Genomic DNA, 23,975 nt, shown 5'->3' with positions numbered 1-23,975 from the left:
TGATGTGTTGAAAAACGAATGTCATTTTATATAAAAATATTCTCTAAGAGTGCCATTGGCAGGCAACAGATATGGGTTCTAAATTGAACCTTAAATCAATTGTTCAAATCTTGGGATAATATGTTTGATTGATGAACATTCGATGATTCTTCCAGTATGTTATGGAGAATGTGTAATTCTACTATGGCAAAGTAATCTGTTCATTTCATTTGTAGCCATGTCTTTTCATCCAACAGGAGATAGCCACCTTTTCTCTTAATTATCCGATTTTCCACACAACAAAACACAGTCCGAATTATACATGACTCGGTGGAATGAACTAAACAATGTCAACTTTCGACACACTTGAAGGCCTTTTGAAATTTGAGAAGTGAGCATTATCATGTGTTAAGAAACAGGTGCTAGTTTGTTACAAACAAATGATAGTTTTGATACTCTATTAGGTGTTAAAATATGAATATGAAGGGTCATCATCTACGATGCGGAAAAGGGAAACAGGTTCTATTTACTCTTCACATTCTGCTATCATTATGTACATGAATTGTTCTACAGAAGACATTGCTTAGCTCAGTTAAATTGAGCAGTTTTGACATAATTCCATGCATCACTTCATTAACGGAATAATACTTCAAATGCTACGGAGGCAACTAGCACTCTTCAACCTAAACTTTATTTATTCTTCAACATTCGTCAATCAAGTACACAGTGTCAAACTTTGTCTGACTTATTAGACTTTTGACGTGCTAGCAGAGACCACTGGTTCCATGTAGTCCTCGTTACTGGGGAAGCTTTGGGTTGCTGCGGGAGGTGGAGGGGGAGCTCTGGTTGGACCTCTCTGCATCAAAGGTGGGCTCTTAGCACCCGGTGCTGGCGGGAACGCACCCGCAGAACTTGGTCCAGGACCCATGCTGCCATTCGACATTCCGGACTTGAGATTATCCATTTGGATTCCCTCCTGTGGGTTATTAGTAGTGCTCTCTTGTTGCTGCATAGAGACAGGTGCCTGGTACGCATTGGGAGAGGTATTCGGGATTCTCTGGTACATGCCACCCTCACCTGGGACGCCCCTCATACTTCCCAAAGTACTGGTTCTGGACTGCTGTTGACGATAGATCTGTTGTTGTTGCATCATTACAAGTTGTTGTGCGTCTAAGCCACCCGAACTGCTTTGAGGACCCATGTATGCAGGTCCATACTGTGCGTACCCATACTCATAGTTCTTAATCTGATCATAGTCAATTGCGCAATACTGGTCTTGTTCGTCCACGTCTTCGTAAAGCGATGAGTCATTGGTGCCAGGACGCTTTGCTCCGGGAGCACGCCTTCTGCCTCTTTGGGGACCTGCAAAAAAGTGATCTATCAAATAGAAAGCTCTGAATTAAAAAAATCCAATGCAGTCATTTGACGCATTGAAAGCACCACTTGAAGCATTACATAATTTCACTTGAAAGGCACAAAAATCAATTGTTCACATTTGCAGCATTAAAGAACCTCCACAACATAAAATTTTTAACATTGATTAATAATATAGATTACGTTTGCGTTATTTAAGCTGGCCTTAGTTTTAATGAAAAAGCTGTTGATGATACAAATTAAAATAGGCGAATTAAATGCCGAGTTTGCATGAATACAGTTGCGCTTAACTTGTCTCTCAGTGAGTATGCGAACAGAAACATCAAATTTCAGCAACAAAAAAACACTTACGTTTGACGAATTTGTCTAAAACGGCATCTAATTATGGTATTACCTGCTTTGCAAGATAAGGTTGATTAAACTATCGGACCTTCATTCAGAGTCTAAATTACAACCCCCTCTCCTCATAAAATAGTTGAACAATTGGTTTCATTTAGTTCAATGTCGGGGTGAGACTTCAATTTTTCTATTTCTTGGCCTCATCTCACTCAAATTATGGTAAGATAGCCGACCAATGTAGGACAAATTGTTCTCAAAGGATTGGCGAGCGGTTGGCGTTGTTAGTAGCTAGCTAGCAACGGTTTAGGGAGGCTAGCTTTAGTTTAATTGAAGGACCGAAGGGGTGAACGCAGCGGGCGAGGAGGGAGCTCACGGGCGGGGGGGGGGGGCTGGATCACGGGTGCAACATGTGCAGGGGGGTAGGTCAAAACACCCAGACTTGAAAAATCGTTCAGGGGAGAAATAAAAAACACATTGTTAATTTCCTCTGGTACACATAAGTATAAAGCAAATGGTAAAAGAGGCAATGTAAAGTTAAGAATATAACATTATGTAAAATTATAAAATCATTAAATTACTTAACTAAAAATTTGACCTTACCTTATTAAAAATGGCCTAAAATGCGAGCATAAATCTTATATCGAACTTTCTTATATCGAACAATACATTTTTTGACCTGTCATGTTGTTTTATTCTCATGGTAGAGAGAGGTTCAATTTTATATGCTGGAAGATCGTTGCTGAGTAAGCGAAAAAATATTTTGAGCAATGGTATTTCAAGAGAAAAGAAACTGGTAGTATTTTGTTGCGAAGTTCGAGATCTGTAGACTGATCGTATTTTCTCCTATTAAAAATGGATTTTATTCCATAATTCAGTAGGTTTTCTAAAGTTGTTAGTAATGACTTTTGCAACCCTATCAGAATTAGAGCGGAATAATGTAGATGACTTATTACTATTGCATTAAGTAATAAGACTTTCGTTTTCTCTGGTAAACTTTTACTTAGTGTATTTAAAACTTTTATTCCACAAGCCATTCTCTGAAGAATCTTTTTCACTTCTCCATCAAATTTTAGTTTGCTATCAATAATTACGCCAAGATACTTCACACTATTTGATTCTGCTATTCTTTCATTGTCGACATTCAGAACAGTATTTGTTAACCTCTTCCTGGTGCTGAACACAATAAATTCTGTTTTTCGTTTGTTCACTACTTACTGGGACTTTGCAAAAAAGTCAATAATTTTTGAGATGTAAATGTTCAAGTTTTGTTTTTGACGAGATTTCATCAGTGTCCGATGTAAAAAGAAAAGTGTCGTCTGCGTACTGGACGCTGGACGACCGTGCAATCCTTTTCTACAATCTTTGCTAAATCGTTGACGTAAAGGTTAAATAACAGAGGTCCTAAAATAATACCTTGTGGAACTCGTCTTTTCAAATTTATCCAATCTGATTCAATTCCATTCAGAACACTTCTCTGCGTTTTTTCACTCAAATAATTCTCTATTAAATTGGTAGCATGTTCGTCAAAACCTATACTTTAAAGTCTCCGTAACAGTATTTTGTGGTTTATAGAATCAAAAGCCTTTGAAAGATCTAAAAACGCGCCTTTAACATTTTTTTCTTGCTGAGTTCTAATCTTATTTGTTCTGTCGATTTCAGGATAGCATCAATTGTTGAAATTTGTTTTCTATAACCAAATTGACTAGCAGACAATAATTGCTCCCTTTCTAGGAAAATTGTGATTTGTGAACTCAATGCCTTTTCAAAAATTTTTGACAAAGCAGAAGTTACAGAAATAGGTCTATAATTGAGTGGGTCTTCGGGATTCCCTTTTTTGAAGAGAAGTTACACAAGCTTTTTTACGATCTTCTGGAAATTTTCCTTCTGTAATGAACTGATTAATGAGATAACATAGTGGTTCCGCTAGCGCTGCTTTAGCATCTCTTATTGCCCAAGCTGGTATTTTTGAAGGACCGACTGGTTTACTTGTATTCAATGAATCTATGAGCACCTTTGTTTCCTTGGTTGTTATATATCGGAACTTGAAACACTTTCTCGGAGCAGTGTTAGGAGGAATGTTGTTTGTTTGTTGCAAGCTAATGAACTCTGCTAGAGTGGAAAATCTGTAATTTAGAAGATTTGCAATTTCCATGGGCTTTGCTATCTTATCACCAAAACTGTTTATTAAAGATTGAATTCTTGCTTGAGTCTTTTCTTTATTACGAAGATCTTGAATAAATTTCCATCTGGTTTTTTCACTGATTAACTCCATAAAACGTGAAAGAAGTTGTTTTTCCTTTTGACGAATTAAATCGTTTTTAGTTTCAACATCGCTAATTCTTGAAAACTGTCTTTTTGTTTCCTCACATAGCCATTTTTCTTGAAGCAAAAAATTTGGTTTATCTGTTCTAATACAACAGGCTTTATTTGGAGCATGTAGTGCTAATGCTCTTTCAATAATTCTTTGAAGTTCTAATAACATCATATCTCCTGTCACTGCACCGTAAAAGTGTCTCCAGTCTGAATGTTCAATAAAATTTTGGAATGCTATGGCTGAATGGTTTTTTTGTCAAAAAAATTTTTCTTTGTTGTTTTTGATTTTAGCATGACAGATTTAAGAACTGTGATTGTTGAAAAATGATCAGTTTTCAAAATCGTATCCACTACTATGCCTGCTTCGTAATAGTCTGTTATGATATAATCGATAAGTGTTGAAGAAGAGTTAGTCATTCTTGTAGCTGTGTCATTATTCGTTGGTTTAAGATCATATGGAGAAATTACAGATTGTATCAGAATTCTGTCGCGCTTTGCAAAATAGCTTAAGTTGTAGTCTCCAGCAAGTATGACAGATTTTCCTTAAGCCATAGCCAGATCAATTCCCAGGACCAAATTTTCCAAAAACATCTTTACAAGTTTTTTTCGGGACAGTATGATAAATTCAAAACGCATTTCTTTTTTTAAATGCTCAACTCAACCCATAAACTTTCAAAAATTGTATCCGGAAAGCAGTTGAGATCATCGCGGAGACGAGGTTTCAATAGTTTCGGAATGTACATGATAATACCACCACCTTTTGTTTTCGTTGTTTGGATGCGATCTTTTCAAAAACAGTCAAAGTATTGCTTATATACATGCCACAATTCTTCTGGATAGTTTTGTGACAACCATGTTTCACTAAACGCATATATGCAGTTGTAACGAATGTCCTGAATGAGTTCTTTCAACAGCAGATGTTGTCCTGCTAAACTTCTGGCGTTTTGATGTAAATTTTTATTCTGGAATCAAATAATTTTAACTTTTTCATCATGAGTGCATATGGCAAAACTGGCCCAGGATTTATTTCGATATCACCACTTTTTAGTAGAAGTTACCATATAACAACCAAGAAAAAGGAAAGGTTGAATTTGGATGTTAAAGCACATTGTTTGCTGTTACAGCTTCCTTTGAATGAAGGTATTCGAGATGCATAAGGAAAACTGTAAAAAAATTTCTGAAATACTATCGGAGGATATGAGTAGTACACATAGTATAACTATGAGTCGAATACCTGCCATTTTTGGCTATATCTGATAAATCATTACACGTTGCAAAATAGCTTAAATACAACAGAAACTGCAGCTAAAATCCATTTGTATAACGATATGTTTGCCTCCATGGTTTGTAAGTGTTAGCCCTACTCACGTATGCACTTTGATAATATTGCAAAGGTTGTAAACGAACAAGATTACAAGAAGTTAAAAGAAAATGACTTAAAACTGCATTTTTAATGATCGGAATTCCCTGCTGAAAATTAAAATGTATATAATCGTAAAAGAGAGCGTTGTAATTTGCCATTTGACTCAACATGTTGCAGACAGGAAGTATTTTGATTTTTTCAGTGTTTTCTTGTGTAATTTACTCGCAGTTTTTCATTGAATTTGTAAATTTAGTTGTTTGTCTGTTCGTTTTTCGGCAATTTTTTCAAGGGAGGCACTTCCATCAATGCCAATGTTTCTGGGCTGAACTTTTCCTTTATTGCAGAGACAAAATCTTTGTAATCTGAGAATAATGTTTCTAAATGATCACTTTTTTGTTTTGGAATAGCATTGGTCCCATCCTGTAAAATGACAGTTTTCATCTTTTTTATTGTAACGCTGTAAAAATTGCAGTTTTTCCTTTGTCGTCGAGCCTGGGTAAGCATGTATACTGCAGTCCTGAGGAAATGTCCGATCTCTTACCAGGTATTTGATGATACTACTACCAATTAAAAAATTTTCTGTTTTCTCCTCGATCTTTAATGTTTCAAACTTTCGAAAAAAAACGTCATTTTTGCACTCGTGTTAACCGTTGGTGTTATCATAGCTGAAGTAGTTGTTACCTGTGCCGATTATTTAAGGAATTCACTCACGGTTACCGCATGCTCGGCGATGAGACTGTCCTTCTCTTCTAATTTTTGATAAAATTTGCAATAAATTTTATAAAGATCTGCTTTCGGATAACTATTAAACTTTTCTGCAGTCATCATCATGATCGGAATATATTACAGGAGGATATTTACAGGAGTAATTTACAATTCTTGATATTTACAATTAGAATTTTGTTACAGAATCTGTTGCTTAAAAAGAACTATTGTTCTAACGTTTAAAACTAGCAATGGATGAGAAAGTGCTTCAAACGTTTAAAAAATGAAGGTCAAGAAGCAACTGTACAGAATGAAAGAATTGTGTGTTGTGAAAGAATTGTGTTGTGAAAGAATTGTGAGAGAAATCCAATAGAAAGATCACAGGACTAACATATTCAACTGCAAAATTAAGTTAGCACCCCATAATTTCATGAAGTAAGAATACACTTTTTGAGGTAATAATACTTAAAATTAACTTAAAAATGAACTTAAAATTAATTTACGAAAAAAGTTAAAAGCCATTGATCCCCTGCACTAGTCCACTTGCCCACCCATGAAATTTAGATAACATAACCGACTGACGACGGGCGAATTGCTCTCAAAAGACCGGCGAGCGATTGGCTTCGTCCGTAGCTAGCCACGGTTTATTGAAGCTAGCGCTAGCTTGATTCGACTCTTCAACTTATAGTTTTCTAGATTTTAGTAAACAAATCAAATAGGAAACTGATATTTAAAAAATTTGCAAAATGCAAAATTTAAACGAAAAGCTTCCAGATTTTGCAGTGAAAATGTTCAAAATTATTTTTGTCTCTCCTGAGTTATGTCAAGTAACCCATCTGCATCACTTGAAAAACTTCGCTGGCCAGTAATGCTAGTTAAACTTAGAAAAGAACAAAAACACAAGAAAATTTTGAAAACAATCGCAAATTTTAACAAAATCTTGAATAAATTCAAGACAATAATATCTTCAAAACCATTTCATTGTCTCGAGAGACAATCCAGTCTCACTATTTCAAGCTTAAATTAGTTTTACTGGCTCAAAAACATCCACGATAAAAATTTTCCGAAACTTTAAGAAATTTAACTTTATCAAAAAAGTGCTAAAGCTGGAGTCATTAAAATATTGATAACAATTCCATGAATCTAGAAACTATGCGACAGCTTTTCATGAAGCCTTGGAGGAGGTCCCTAGGACCCTGGTGCCGGAAAAAATGATAAAAAAAAGTAAAAAAAAAATTTAAAAAAAAACTTGCAAATAATTTTCAAAATTACTGATCTTAAAATGTTGAAAAACATTCCATTACATCTAGAAGCTATGCAATAACCTAAACTCAAACTCTAGAGGAGGTTATGTGGCTGTTGAGTTTAGAGAAACCAAGAAAATGACAAAAAAAAACTTGAAAAAAATTAGAAGTTGCAAAAAAACTGCTAAAATTTGTGATAAAAGTTGTAACTAATCCATGGCCAACAAACATTCTACAGTAATCATTATCAAACCCTAACGGAGATTTTCTGTTAGGCTGAAAACCTGAATATATGACATCAATGACAAATAAACTGGCAATAGCGATAATAAACTGAAAAAAATGTTAAAAAATTGCAAAATTTGTCAAAAAAAAAATGCTGAAACTCGTAGTGTTGAAATCTGAAAAAAACAATTTATTACATTTAGAAATAATACAGTACCTACTTTTGAACCCTAGAGGAGGTTTTTCGATTCTTGAGGCTGGAGAAACCTAAAGACCAACAAAAACCTGAAAAAATGCAAGTTTTATAAAAAAAAATTTGTAATATTAAAAAACTGAAAGCTATTCCATGGCAAGTTAAATTGTTCCAGTAACCTATTATCAAATCCTTAAGGACCTTTTTTGGCCCCTGCGTCCGGAAAAAATTGATAAAATATAAATGTCAAAAAAATTGGAAAAATTTACACGTTTTGTCAAAAAAAGGCTAAAATTCGTGATGTTAAAATGTTGAAACCCTTCCACTACCACTAGAAACTATGCAGTAACCTAATATAAAACCCTAGAGGAGGTTTCTTGACACCTAGGGCTGAAAAACCACAAAGAAAAATTCTCAAAAAACTTGGCACGAGAGGCGGGGGGGTTGTACACCGGGGGTATGATGGGGAGGGGGTGGGCAACAGTGGGGTTGGGGAGAACAGCGCAGTAGGGGGGGGGGGGGCAATAGGGGGAGGGGTCAACAGTGGGGGTGTCGTCAACCTGTAAGAACCCCCCTTCACAACATAAGTATAAGTCTCCAAAACAGTTTGAGCTGAAACAGAGCTGAGAGGCTCTAAGAGCACTTAATGCCAGCTGTGCGCTACCTGTTTATCCCGTTTTCGAGGACGAAAAGTCAAAAGCAGACGAAAAATCGTATTAAAAAGACCGACAGGACTAATATAATTGCTACAAACTTCGTTTGAGAGCAATTAAAAATCTACCGCTAACATACCAGAAATCCCAATGTAAAGTAGATGAACTCCATCCGAGTTTCACAGTAAACAGAAACTTGCAACATGATCACAATTTAGTTGCATCTTTTCCTCTCTAATGTTTAACACAAGTGCAACTTGGGCCGTAGTTGAAAAAACATGAAAACAAGGAAAATTATCACAACTTGCTACAAATTTCATTTTACTGTGAAACTCGGATGGAGTTCAGCAAATTTACATTGGGATTTTTGGTAAGTGAAGGTTGCTAGGTTGGGAGCAGACTAGTGTAGAGGATCAATGGTTAAAAACTGTTTTCAAAAATTGATGAGTTGCTGGAGTAATACGGCCTCAAAATTTGTACTACTACTTCGTCAGCCTAGGGGCTGCTAACTTACTTTTGCCGTTTAGTATAATTGCTACAAATTTCTCCTGAGAGCAATTAAAAACCATAAGCTACCCATTTCATTTGAATTGAATAAAAATTCGATGTGATCCACTTTTTGATAGAATTTTTGCGGAGTTAACTCAGAAAAATTGATTTTTAGCAAAAGTAAAAATTAAACCTGGCCGACTTAGGTCCGACAATTTAACTGAACACCAAAAGAAAGTTAGCACCATATACAGAAAAAATTTTCATTTTTTGAAGTAATACTACACAAACTTGCGATCAAGTTTCGGACGCAATTTCTATACAGTTGATCCCCTAAACACAAATATTGGAGCTCTTGCCTTCCTGGTAAATTGAGGCAAAACAAAATGGTAACTTACAAGATACATCAAAGTCAAGTTGATGAACTCCATCTAAGATTACAGTAACGATAGATTCAAAATGCGACTTTTAATGTATGTTCAACACTGAATGAAGCTGCATTTGCAAAAAAAACAATAGGGAAAAAGTGGATAATACGAAATTTCGTTTTAAAATTGTAGAACTTTTACGTGTTTTCAATAGTTCGTCACAAAAAGGCGTAAAAACACGTTAAAAAGTTTTTACCTTATAAAAACAAAACGTGCTAACTACATTTTGAATTTATCGATCAAAATTATCGCTCACGCAGAACTCAAACACGTAAAAGGCACTCGAGAAGTTAAAAAAAGTCAAGCAACAATGTTGCAAAAGAAAGACACCACTAAAACAAATTTTTCAACGTCGTGCGTTAGCAATAAATTAAGGAACACAGCAATCTATTTCGACTTTAAATTTAGGTCAGTTAGTAAATCAAGAGCCTAAAAAATATTGGATCTTATCCGCTGTGCTCCCCACAACTAGTACGCTATGCTCCAGAGTTACAGAACACGTACAATTAAATAGCAACTGACTATGTAAAAAAAGGCACGTTCGTTTGGGGGTGCAAATAATATGCACCCACTAAAATGGGGACACACACAGAAAACATCCAAAACATCTAAAAAGAATAAAAGATAAATTTAGAAACTACAAAAAGATTAATTCGTTTACAAATAAAGGCTCTTGATTTACTAACTGACCTAAAATTTAAAGTCGAAATAGATTGCTGTGTTCTGTCTAATTCTTGCAACGTGTCTTTCTTTTGCAACATTTTGGCTTGACTTCTTTTTAACTTCTCGAGTGCCTTTTACGTTCTTGAGTGTTGGTTTTTTATAACTAAGTTTTGAATTTATCGGTCAAAATTATCGATCACGCCTAATTTTGACCGATAAATTCAAAATTTAGTTATCAAGCATTATTTTTTATCAAGTAAACACATTTTTGACGCCACCATTTTACACCAACATGTGACAAGCTATTATCCTGACAGTTTGCGTCTTAAGATACATTGAAATCAACATCAAGGAACTAAACATTACCGACTTAAATCGGCCCGAGTGCTCTCAAACGACTGGCGAACGGTTGACTTGGTCAGTAACTCGTTGCGGCTTAAGTAGGCTAGCTTAATTGATGGTGGCGGTGAGTGGAACGTTCGTGGGGAGGGTTTGAGGGTGGTGCAAGGGGGTGGAGAAGGGCGGACGAGGGGGTGGGGCAAACAAAATACCACTCTCCGCCTTTCACACCACTAATTTATGTCTCCTCCGCTTCGGTGAATTGCATATTGAGGGACTGGTAAAGTGATAGGACCTAAAAGAACTGCTCAGCGACTCAATGCCTTCAAGGCTTAACCCGCTTATTCCCCTTTTTGAGGACGAAAAGTCAAATGCTCAGACCAAGAGGAGTGACTGGTAAAGTGTTAGGACCTAAAAGAACTGCTCAGCGACTCAATGCCTTCAAGGCTTAACCCGCTTATTCCCCTTTTTGAGGACGAAAAGTCAAATGCTCAGACCAAGAGTTGGTGGTACGAAAAATTGCATAAACAGACCAGCAGGACTGATATAATTGGTACCAATTAATTTGAGAGCAATTAAATACAGGATACAAACATTTCAAGCAGATATATAAATGAGAGAATATATGCGCCGCGAAAAAACTTCAGTTGTCGAGAAAAAGTTTGACACCCAACAATTAATTTTAAAACTTTCCCTGCAATCATTAGCAGCTAACACAATCTTTTTTCCCACTTTTTGGTTAAACCCTATCCATTTTAAAATGTATACAATAATTGAGAAAACAAATACGAACTACCGCACAAAATACAAACACTTGAACTAAACCCTTCATTTAGAGTGACACACACTCATTTGACCTTTTCTCTTTCAATTATAATAAGGAAAAGTCAACTTCAGAGAGGAAGTCATTTTGAGAGTGAGGTAAGTCACGTGTGACCAGCAACTTGCTTACATGAATGAAAAAATTCGCTCCACTAAGAGTAAAAAATGACGTCACACACGCAATTCAGTTAATATTGCATGAACGAATGAACAAAAAGCACGTTTTTTCATTTCATCGTCAAGATTTTTATCACAATTCAGTTTTTATCACACGCAATTAAGTTAATATGGCATGAACGAATGAACCAAAAAGCAGATTTGAAGTGATTGCGACGTCCTATAATCGTAATAACAATCTTTAAGATAAAATAAAAAAACCAAGAGAAGGCCAATAATAGCCTTGCTTACGCGAATGAAAAAATTCGCTCCACTAAGAGTAAAAAATGACGTCACACACGCAATTCAGTTAATATTGCATGAACGAATGAACAAAAAGCAGATTCGAAGTGATTGTGACGTCCAATAATTGTGATAAAAATCTTGACGATGAAATGAAAAAACCAAGAGAAGGCCAATAATATCCTCAGCTATCGCTTCGCGCGGCTATTATGTAATATTTATTTTTATACATAGAAAATAAGAAATAAAATAAGTTTTCATGACAAAAGTTTAACATAGCCGGTAGATTGCCGAAAGAGCTGCGAAGGAATAGACCTGTGTGCCGTATAATAGAGAAAGAAACACAAATAAAAGTTGAAAACGTTATCGACGCCGCTCTAAAAGCTATGCAAAAAAATAAATCGATTAATAAAAAAGCTTGCTAAAATTCATTGCACAGAAGCCTATTCATTAGGGACCTTTATTACACATTTGAGTTCTTTGGACATCAAATTTATTCATAATAGAGGGTGGCGGTGGGTTGAACGTTCGTGGGGAGGGTTTGAGGGTGGTGCAATGAGGTGGACCAGGGCGGACGAGGGGGTGGGGCAAACAAAATACCACTCTCCGCCTTTCACACCACTAATTTATGTCTCCTCGACAGCTTGGTGAATTGCATATTGAGTGACTGGTAAAGTGTTAGGACCTAAAAGAACTGCTCAGCGACTCAATGTCTTCAAGGCTTAACCCGCTTATTCCCCTTTTTGAGGACGAAAAGTCAAATGCTCAGACCAAGAGTTGGTGGTACGAAAAATTGCATAAACAGACCAGCAGGACTGATATAATTGGTACCAATTAATTTGAGAGCAATTAATTACAGGATAGAAACATTTCAAGCAGATATATAAGTGAGAGAATATATGCGACGAGAAAAAACTTCATTTGTCGACAAAAAAGTTTGACACCCAACAATTAATTTTAAAACTTCCCTGCAATCATTAGCAGCTAACACAATCTGTTTTCCCACTTTTTGGTTAAACCCTATCCATTTTAAAATGTATACAATAATTGAGAAAAAAATACAAACTGCCGCACAAAATACAAATACTTGAACTAAGCCCTTCATTTAGAGTGACACGCACTCATTTGACCTTATCTCTTTGATATATAATAAGGAAAAGTCAACTTCAGAGAGGAAGTCATTTTTGAGAGTGAGGTAAGTCACGTGTGACGAAGAACTTGCTTAAGCGAATGAAAAAAAATCGCTCCAGTAACAGTAAAAAATGAAGTCACACACCCAATTCAGTTAATATTGCATGAATGAATGAACAAAAAGCAGATTTGAAGTGATTGTGACGTCCTAAAATGGTGATAATCTTGACGATGAAATAAAAAATACCAAGAGAAGGCCAATAATATCCTCAGCTATCGCTTCGCGCGGCTATTATGTAATAGTTATTTTTATACAAAAAAATAAGAAATAAAATAAGTTTTCATGACAAAAGTTTAACTTAGCCGGTAGATTGCCGAAATAGCTGCGAAGGAATAGACCTGCGTGCCGTACAATAGAGAAAGAAACACAGATACAATTTGAAAACCTTATCGACGCCGCTCTAAAGGCTATGTAAAAAAATCGATTAATTAAAAAAGCTTGCTAGAATTCATTGCACAGAAGCCTATTCATTAGACCTTTATTACACATTTGAGTTCTTTTGACCTCAAATTAATTAAAAAAAAACTTAGTTTTAAAGTGCAAATGTCATTTTATCGAGTGAGGTAAGTCACTTATGATCAAAATCTAATCACGCAAAAAAATTTTAATAGAGAGAGTGAGAAATGACGTCACGCGCGCAAAAATCGTTAGTGAGAGGAAGACGTCATTCAGAAAATGTGACTTTTTTTAGTTTTGCTGTGTGAACGAATGTAAAACGAAAAAGAGCGTAAGACGACAAAACAAAAAACACAGCCGGAAGAATTCCGGAAGCGACTCGAAGCGTCAAAACTTCACAAAAAACCGCAAATCCGCAAATGCAGCTGAAGCCATTACTTTGTATTAAACCATTAACTCACTGCCTTCCCAGGTCTGATAATAAAAATTGGTGAAATTTAAACCACTGTCAACAAGAGAAACAAAATGATGCAAACATTTATATTATGGAAAACGTTTGTTAACGTTAAAAAAGTCCTAAATAATTAGGATGGTCAAAATACTGATAGGCTGAAAAAACTGACAAGGCTGTGAATTGCCCTCAAACAATTCACGATTTTAATCTCAAAAAGATAAAAATCTTGGGTAAGTTGAATTTTTCGAAAAAGATTGCTCAAATTTGAGAATCAGAAAACCACTCCACATAGATTTCTATTTAAAAATCGCTTTAAAAAATACCAAGACCGGAAGTGAAATGCAATAAAAAATAATAAGTGGAAATTTTGGAACCAAAGAAATGAAGAAAACCTAGGAAAAAGCTGAAACCATATAATTTTCTAATAACAGAAAAAAATCAACATAACGAATATAAAAGTAGGTTCCAGAAAAAAGCTAGAATGATACAAACTAGAATGTGAAGAATATCGATACAATGTAATGAACACCTCAACAAAAAGACTAATTCTTGACTTTTGAAAGTTAAAAATCAAATTAAAAGAATCAAGAAAAACGAATACATTTCATTGTTCAGCATTCGAAACATAGAAAAGACAACGAGTCACCCGAGACAAAGATCCATCCTCCTGACAAGAACAAAAAGAAAAAAAGCAGTTCAAACATACGAAACATTGAAGCATTTTGCAAAAATATGTCAAAAAACTTTTGAGACTGCATTTATGAAAAAAAAGTTCTTCAGAAACTTAACGCTGAAAAAATATTTGAGATTTTATTGAAACGAAATTAAAGGCCCTTGTATCACACAAAAACACGATTTCTAGTAGTTAAAACCAAACCTAACCGACTAAACGTCGGAAGAATTGCTTTCGAACGACTAGTGGAGCTCTAATCAATTGCAGCCTGCTTCAGTCGGAGGGAGGGAGCCTAAATGGGACTACGAAGTTCAATAGTGGGCTTCGAATAACCCCATTAGAGGTTAACATTTACCACTATTAAGATTTAAAGTTAAAAAAATGGCACCAGTTTCGGCACACTTTATATTTGACTTTATTGAATTAAATTGCTGCCAATTGAGTTCTCAATTAAAGAAAGCATATTTTTTTAGAGTGACAAAAGTCAGAGTAATTTAAGTCGTTTGCAAGAACAGAGGACAAAATTGACTTCACGCACAAAACTGAGTCTAGAAACTGCATGAAGGAATGAACAAAGGCTTATTGGAGGTGAGTGCGAAGCCATATGGCCACAAAAATGTTAACAAAATTTGGAAAACGTAGACGGAAGAAATCCAGAAGCGACTTAAAGCGTCAGACCTTCCAAAACAACAGTAATTGCAGCCGCGACCATTTTTGTCCGAAAACAAATATTCTTCACCTGAGTTAACAAAAAGATTCGGTTGAAATAAACTTTGCCGGCAGATTGCCGGAAAATAGCCGCGATAGACGCTTGTGGCCTACCAAGAATGGAAACAACAAAAGAAATAAGATTGACAGATCGACCACCAGCTTTTTAATAGACCACATGGCTTTTTGGGTTATATTCGGACTGTCATTTTTATGAGACACATTTGCTCTAGAAGGAAAAAGCCATAATGGAGCATTTTCAAAATCAATATTCGATATTAAAACTCAAGACCCTATCACTCAGGAATTAGGGCATATAGGTTTGGCACTACTAATATGCACACTGCTGACCTTTAATTAGTAAATGTTCATAAAAATTAAAGTTCCAAAAGTGAGTGCAGAAGTCATTTTTTGGAGTCAATTTTATGAGACACATTTGCTCTACAAGGAAAAAGCCATCATGGAGCAATTTCAAAATTAATATTCGATATTAAAACTCAAGACCCTATCACTCAGGAATTAGGGCATATAGGTTTGGCACTTCTAAGATGAACAATATTGACCTTTAATTAGTAAATGTTCATAAAATTTAAAGTTCCAAAAGTGAGTTCAGAAGTAATTTTTTGGAGTTAGGTAAGTCACGCAATTGACCTAAAAGCAGAAATGACGTCACGAACACAAACTTTAACTGCAAAGCAGTAGAAGTCACTGAAGTCATTGAAAAAGTCAATTCCAAGAAGTCAGGGTAAGACAACCTAAGTCTGTCAGACGAAGTAAAAAACATAGCAGGACAAGTCCTGACGTACAATTCAAAGGATTTTCATTGACTAAACAAAAAACTAGACCCTAGAACGAACTATGTGTGAATTGAGAAAACCAGATCAAATTGAGAAAACCATTCGAATTGCGAAAAAAATTCGAATTGAGAAAACCATTTCTAAAAAATCAGATCAAAAAACAAAAAAAGTCAAAATACCGGATGAGAACAAAAAACCACTAGCGAGAAATGAAAATTTAGTTCAAACAAAAAACTAGGCCTAGAATGAAATATGAAAGCATTGGAAAAACCATTTAGAAAAAAATCCGATCCAAAAAATCGAAAAAATAGTAAAAATCAAATGAAATTGCCGCAAGTGAACAAAATGCCACTAGCTAGAAAGCGAATTTTCGTTCAAACACCGTTTCCTCACTCTACTTTAAAATTAGAGCAAAAAAATCACGCCGCAAAACCACTCGCTTTTTCGCTCCATTTCCTGTTTCGGCGTGACCAAAATCACTACTCCAATTTGACTTCAAAAATCATGAAAATGTGTGAACAGATCTTAAAAAAAGACAATACAATTCAAATTTTTTGAATTGTAAAAAATTAGGAGCGCAATAATAGCCACCTGGAATTGCTGACGCGGCTATTAAAAATACCCTTTGTATATTCTGTCTGTCCCAGAAGTGGGATAGGAGCAACAATTAAGCTCTCCAGCTATTGACGAGATTTTAATATATCTTCAGAACTTTCAATCTCTATACTGATACACTCAATATCACGCAATTGACTGCAAGATTAACCAATTCTACAAAACTGTTTCAAAGAAACACTTCCATGAAAAAAATCTTGAAAAAGTTGGCACTTAACTTCCTTTAAGCTGAGTGTAAGATAGTCAGTGAGTGTAATAGAGATGGCAAATTTAGGGGACAATATTGTCCAGCATGACCCCGTAATTAGAAAGCTGGGCTGATTTATTTCAATGACGTCATACCTGGCACTCCGGCTCCCATTGGTCCTACAGGCTGTCTGCCCTGGGCAGCGCCATATTCAGAGTAAGTGTCTCCATAGTACACAGTGCTTCCCATCACTTGGTATTCTGGTCCCAGCTCCATTCCAGCCGGAAATCCTGCAGCTAGGGTTCCAGCGTTTTGGGCAGCCATAGCCCGCATTCTAAAGCCAAATCACTGTTACAACACACAAACACCAAAACTTGGATCAAAAAACATAGCTCGCAGACTGTAGGAATAGCTGCGAAAAAGGATTGCGTGTCGTAGAATACAGATGCATAAAAGAACTCATCGACGCCGCTAACAACTATTAAATAACTTTCAGTTAGAAATTGATATTACTTGTTACAATTCACTCCGCAGAAGCCTCTTCACTAGGGACCTTCATTATACATATGAGTTCCTTTGACCTTAAACTAATTCAAATTAAACCTAAGTTTAAATGCAAAAGTCATTTTATTGAGTGAGCGCTTTCATCTTAATGCAAATTCGATAGACGCTTGTGGCCTTCCATGGAATTGAAACAACTAAAGAAATAAGATTGACCACCAGTCCTTTAATAGACCACTAGACTTTTTGTGTTAGACTCGGACTGCCGTTTTTATGAGACACATACGCTCTATAAGTCCCAATAGAGCTTTTTCATATTTATTAAAAAAAACTCAAAACACTATACTCAAGAATTAGGGCATTTACGTTTGGAACTACGTGGATGCACAATATTGATCTTTAGCTAAAAAATGTTCATAAAGTTCAAAAATCATTAACTGATTTTAGAGGTCATTTTTTGAGTGAGGTAAGTCCCCAAATTGAACTAAAAGCAGACCCAATGACGTCACGAATTATAACTGCAAAACAGTAGAAGTCACTAAAAGTCAATTCCAAGAAATCGTAAGAATCGTCGATGGAGACGACGAACAAAAAAAACATAGCAGGAAAAGTCCTGATGGACAATTCTAAGAACTTTCATATTCTAATTTAAAACAAGACCTAGAACGGACTATGAGTAAATTGTGGAAACCATTGCCAAAAAAAATCAGATCAAAAAAAATTTAAAAAACAAAAATCAATGTCAGAATGCTGAAAGTTAACAAAAAACACTAGCAAGAAAAAGAATCTTGGTTCCAAAAAACTAGGACTAGAATGAACTATGTGAATTGGGGAAACTATTTAGAAAACAATCCGGTCAAAAATCGAAAAAACAGTAAAACTCAAATTCAAATTGAAATTGCCGCATGTGAAGAAAAAACCAGAAGCCAGAAAGCGAATTTTTGTTCTAACATCGTTTTCTCACTCTACTTTAAAATTAGAGTGAGAAAACTTCACGCCACGCAACCACTCGCTTTTTCGCTCTACTTCCTGGTTTTGGCGTGACCAAAATCACTACAACAATTTGACTTCAAATATCATGAAAATGCGTGAATACATTAAAAACATAGCATAAAATTCCTTAAATACAGTCCAATGAAATGAATGAAAACTTTGTTGTATTAAAATGTTGGAAACCGTTCCATTGCCCCTAGCAGCGTTGCAATAACATGCTATCAAACCTTGGACTAGGTTAACTGGCTACTGAGGCAAGTAAAGTGAATAAAAGGCAAATATTTTCAAAAACTATGAAAATTGCAAACTTTATCAAAAACTTCAAAAATTCGAAATGTTAAATTGTCGGAAACAATTCCATCGACCCTAACAACGACGCAATAACTTTTTATCACACCGTGGAATAGGTCTCCTGGCCCATGCAGCCGGATAAAAATAAAAAAATGACAAATTTTAGGAATACTTGAAAAAAATTGCTCGAGACATTAAATGTTGAAAACAATTCCATTGATACTCACAACAACGCAGTCTCTAGTATAAAACCTTAAAGGAAATTCACTGGCCCCTGAGGGTAGAAAAAACTAAAGAAATGAAACATAGCCGGTAGCTTGGCGGAAAATAGCCGTAAGACGCTTCTGGCCTTCCATGAATGGAAACATCTAAAGACGTAAGATGGACAGATCGACAACCAGTCCTTTAATAGACCACAAGACTTTTTGGGTTAGATAGGAGTGTCAATTTTATGACACATACGTTCTATAAGGAAAGCGCCCTAAAAGAACTTCCTCAAAATTCATATTCAAAATCAAAAACGCAAGACTAATACTCAAGAATTAGGGCATATAAGTTCGGCACTTCTTAAATGCATCTTAATGTCCTTTAACTAGTAAATGTTCATAAAAATTAAAGTTCATTAAGCGCATTCAGAAGTCATTTTTTTAAGTGAGGTAACTCACTCAATTGACCTAAAAGCAGAACAAATGACGCACACAAATTTTAAATGCAAAGCGGTAGAAGTCAGTGAAAAAGTCAATTCCATGAAGTCAGATCGTAAAAATAATCGATCGAGATGACGAATTAAAAAAACGCGATTTCCCCAATAATAACCGTAACCGATTCGCGGCTATTAAAAATTTGCAAAAATTAGTATCATTTTGCGTGTTTTCGTTTGTAGTACTAAAACATAGCTCATAAAATAGTCATAGCAAGTAATAATTTTGTCTCTCAAAAGACCTTCATCAATTCAATGAGTCCACTAAGGCCATCCCAGCAGTTGCCACCACTCTAAGCACTTGAAGGACTACTAAAGCCCACTTTGGGCCTCTAAGGAAACTTAATGCCCCTGGGTTTTACCTGTTAGACAGAGCCCCAATACAATTCAAATTCTTTGAATTGTAAAAACCACGATGTCCCCGATAGTAGCTGCTATCGTTTCGCGGCTTTTAATAAAAAAACAATCAGATAAAATAGGAGCATATTTTGCACAAATTCATTTTTTTTTTGACGCAACCTTTGCTGTCATGGAATATGCCTTAAAGTTCGCGGCCATAAAATCTCTAAGTTTTTTTTGGCCAAGTGGTCACTAGTTTTATGAGATTTAAAGTACAAACATACCTCGACAGACCCTTTAAAGATAATCAGGAGGTACTTTAACCCAAATAAACAGTAAACAACAGAAATTAATTTATAAAAATAGGCCACAAGTTAGCTAGTGGTTTGGGTTCGTAATTAGAGATTTTTAAAATCTATTTTGCTTCGGGCTTCCATTGTTTTTATGACTTAACTTACAAATTATGTGTTGATGCATATCAGCTTACAATGTAACTAATAGCACGAGCGCCGCCTGGGGTGTAAAAGTTATATTTTCACTAAGCGGGGGAGGGGGGGGGGATGGGAGGGGGGGGGGGGGGTATTGTCTCTGTCATAAATGAGCTGACAAGACAGCTTTGTCAAGACAGCTGATTTATGACAAAGATGTACCATTCCAAGATACTTTAACGTCATTTTCAAAGTATAAAAAGATCCTGTTTAACAATTTATAGCTTGTCCATCTTTGCATTTAAAAAAAAGAATCTTTCGTTACTTTTCAAGAATATTTTTCTAACCATGAGAAAAAATTTGAGCAAATCCCACAAAACAGCATTGGCCTTATCAATTCAAGAAATATAGAATTTTGGGTATGAGACCATCGGTAGCATTATGTAAAGAGAAACAGAACGACGTATTTTGCAAATAAAACTGCAGCAATTAGCAATTACAACTATTGGGAGGGGAAAAATCTTGAACCTACCGAGCTGCTGTGCGCATTGTTGTGGGTAATGCGTTGTTGCCCGTCAAATTCTTGGGAACGATGTCACCAGTATACCTCGTGCCACTGTACTGCCTTAATGTACTCTTACTGGTCTTGGTGCTGGACCCTTCCGGTGTTATCGACTTTCCATTCCTCAAAGTGCCATTTATACTCCTCTTTGGCGTATCATTATCTTCATTATCATCGAATACTTTCTTAGCTTCAAGGTGGTCGAAATATCTAGCAGTTTTAGCATACTGAATTATGATTCCGACTATTAAGATGATTGGCCATATGCAAATGGACACCCAACTGTAAGCACAAAGGGCAGTTGATTCGGCTTCAATAAGAACCATCCATCCGTAATGAGCCAATACTAACTGCTCCAAAATATAGTCAAATATTACAAACACAAGAAAGCCAGCAACGAAACTTGTGTTCGCAATTGAGAATAACTTCTGCCAGCAAACTGACAAGAGTGCGACAAAGATTCCGCTGACGAAACAGACTGTGAGTCCGAACCAGAGTGCTTTGAAAGACGCTAACAAGGCAACAGCCAGCACACAGTAGGCACCTACAAACAGCTAAAATGACCAGTGCTGTGAAACTATATTGCTTCGAGAATGCAAAATATCAGAGATTTTTAACTTATTTGGAAGCAGGAATATATTTCCTGAAAGCTTTTTGGATTGACAGGTACTTTGTTTTGAGCGGCAAAAAATAGCACAGTTTTAATGTTCGTAAAAAACAATTCCTTGGGATGTTAGACATCGGTACTGTCCGACGAGAGAAGTCTCTCAAAATAAACTGAATTTTGCTGCCAGTATTGCAATTCTCAGAAAACTTATTTAATTTTTTAACAAGTAAATTTAGTATATGACCAAATACTTGAAAAATATTTGGAACAAAAACAAAACATAACCGAATAACGTCGGGCAAATTGCTCTCAAACGATCGGCTGGCTTCGTCAGTAGCTAGCCACGGTTTAGTAAGGCTAGCTTTAGAGAAAGGACAAGACTTAATTCTCCTTAGCTTAATTGAAGGGGTGTGGAGCGAGAGCAGCGGGGGGGGGGGGGGGGGCAACGGTGGGAGGGAGGTTTCCGCAGCACGGGGCCTTTATGGCCTGAACGATGGGCAGGGGTGGGGATTGCGGCGGTGATGAGAGGGAACTGATGTGAGGGAGTGCGAAGGGGTGGTTGTGGGGGGGGGGGGGGTTGGTGTGGGGTCAACCACTAAGAACCTCCCTTCACGCCATAAGTATACGTTTCCAAAACAGTTTCTTAGAATCGCATACTTGGAGACTACTGAGCGGAAGGCTCTAATAGCACTTAATGTCCACTGGGAGCTACAAGTTCATACCTGTTTTTGAGGACGAAAAGTCAAATGGGTCAGACGAAAAATCGGTCAAGCGAAAAATCTTTTGCCATAAATCATAAAAATTACTTTTATTTTTTATCAAGTTGAACTTTGGTTTTTTAAAAAACATTGAGAAATTTCTCTAGCTAAAAGTAAAAATAAGTTTTAAAAGCTCCCATCATCCTGTTTAAGAGAATTGAAATCATGCCGAAGCTCGCTTTGCTATTCTGTCTATTCCTGCTATTTCGTCCCGTTATTCTGCATATGAAACCGTGAATTCTTTTAGAGTTAAACTGCTGAAATATTTTTTTATCAAACATATCTTATTTTTAAAAAAACTCCGCTAGAAGTACATTTTTATCAATCAGATCTCTGCCTTATCGATTTTTTTCTCAGAAAACACACCTTTATCCCCTATATTAATTTTTCGATTTAATTTTTTCCGACAATTTTTGAGAACCAAAAAGCTGTATAAAAACAGTCCGATAGCACTATGTCTTGAAAAGATGTATTCTTGTCTACAACGGAAATCGATGCCTGATCAGATAAAAATTCAGAATAGCGGAAGCCATGTCTTGTTCAGCTGAGTATTAAAATTTGTATATCTATAGCATTTATAGCAGATCCCCTTTATATTTCAGAGAATTGACCTCATGATTGAATCTTGAAGAAGGAACTTGTCTGATAATTAGCGACCCGATTATGTGGGACGCAATGTGAAGATAAACTTCTCCTAGACACTTGTGTTGAGCTGAACCTCTTGATGAATTAGAAACACCCGAATTATTGTTGAACTAATCCAATGAGAGGGGAGTCATTTATTAAGCAATGTCATCCAACACGAAGAGACTTGAGCTCAGTTCATCAACGCGAGGAAATTAAAATACGAGAGTTAAAAGGCTGAGTTTGAGAGGAAGAAATATCAAAGATCGGCGAAGATTGGCAATAAGAAATATTCCGCAAACATTTAAATTTTACATCAAGATAAACCAAGATTATTTAATAATGGAGGCCACGCAGATTGCAATAATTTTCAGTTCAAAATGCGCTCAACTTTTTTAGTTAAATTGAGATTTTCTGATTGGCACCAAACAACACAGGAATCGTCGGCAAACGGAATCATCTCTTTTGTTGACTCAATAGTTTTGGAACAAACGTTTACGTAAAGGAGGAAAATTAGAGCGCTAAAACGGCTCCTAGAGACACACCATAATTAACTTTTACAATTTCGGAAAACATATCATTTCATTTTACTATGTTCTCGGTTTGCAAGAGATTTGAACATAACTAAGAATTCAGAAAAATCATAATCTAATCTTAGGAAATTTTATGTGGAATGGAGTTTAAGGCTTTTGAAAGATCTAAAACACTTGCTAGAGTGTTTTTTTATACCGTTCCAAAATTCCCGAATTAAATTTTTCGAAATTTCACATTTTTATTCCTTGATTGCAAAACAGGAATAAAGTTCAGCGGAGACTTCATTGATTGCATCTGTTAAAAATTGAAATGAAAATCTTTTAACTGTCAACAACTTAAGAGATTGTACCGCTCTTGGCGGCAGCCTTTTAAAAAGTTTCCAAAAATTTACCCGTTATTGATCCCACGCAGAATCCGGTCACAAAAAAGCCGAGTTTTGAATGTAACGATGCGATGACAGCACATAAAAGTCCACATACAACTGCAATAGCAGCATTGATGTAAGGCTCCAAAATGTTTTCGGATGCACATAAGAGATAGCAAAACGTAGTTCCCAAAAGTCCAGCTATCAGAAACGCAGAGAATCGGTAAAAACGGTATCCAAATGAAAATAAATAAACTGATGTTATCAGCAGAACTGTTAGGAATGCCCAATGCATAAGATTTCCCCCGGAAATCACAGGAAACGACTCGCAAATTGAGTTGATATTGAACTCGTCTGACCAAGGCAGCGTGACGAGTTCCCTAGAATCATCCTTCATTTTGCTAGCCTGAAAGAGATCAAAAAATAGTAGACAAACTCTACATTTAATATAAGCTTCAGCAGATTAAAGGCTTTCACAGAACGAACTACAAAGCAAATCATTTTGATAAGTATGTCTCCCACTAGCACGCCGAAACTTTGAAATCCTTAGAAAGCATTGTCTGCTTCAGAAAGCATCACATGTAATAGAGCAATTATCTGCGCCAATCATTATTTGAAGAAACTTATTCCCATGTGCAACTCCCAATTAAAGAAAAGCGACTTTAATTTGTCGCTGCCTTAATTTGGTTAAATGCTTGATATATACAAACATTGGTATCATTAA

The 23,975-nt window shown here is 36.0% G+C and overlaps 1 protein-coding gene across 2 annotated transcripts; it reads right to left on the bottom strand.

Moving 5' to 3' along the window:
* Positions 1 to 241: 241 nt before the first annotated feature.
* On the bottom strand, positions 242 to 23,744 carry LOC142355485 (uncharacterized). 2 transcript variants are annotated; one of them, XM_075407635.1, is made up of 5 exons: positions 23,279 to 23,744; positions 20,335 to 20,908; positions 16,706 to 16,884; positions 1,705 to 1,719; positions 242 to 1,341 (listed from the first exon to the last, which is right to left on the bottom strand). In XM_075407635.1, the coding sequence occupies exons 1-5, from the start codon at positions 23,646 to 23,648 to the stop codon at positions 728 to 730; spliced, it is 1,752 nt and encodes a 583-aa protein (XP_075263750.1). In that variant the 5' UTR covers positions 23,649 to 23,744; the 3' UTR covers positions 242 to 727. The 2 variants fall into 2 exon arrangements, with proteins under 2 accessions (XP_075263750.1, XP_075263751.1); XM_075407636.1 differs by lacking the exon at positions 1,705 to 1,719 and having other exon boundaries at positions 243 to 1,341; positions 23,279 to 23,722.
* Between the last annotated feature and the right edge of the window lie 231 nt (positions 23,745 to 23,975).

Source organism: Convolutriloba macropyga, chromosome 2 (assembly GCF_964194025.1).
Source record: "Convolutriloba macropyga chromosome 2, txConMacr16.3, whole genome shotgun sequence".
In the NCBI taxonomy this organism is placed as follows: Eukaryota; Metazoa; Xenacoelomorpha; order Acoela; family Convolutidae; genus Convolutriloba; species Convolutriloba macropyga.
The sequence above is the reverse complement of the archived record's forward strand: the minus strand, read 5'-3'. Positions and strand labels throughout refer to the sequence as shown.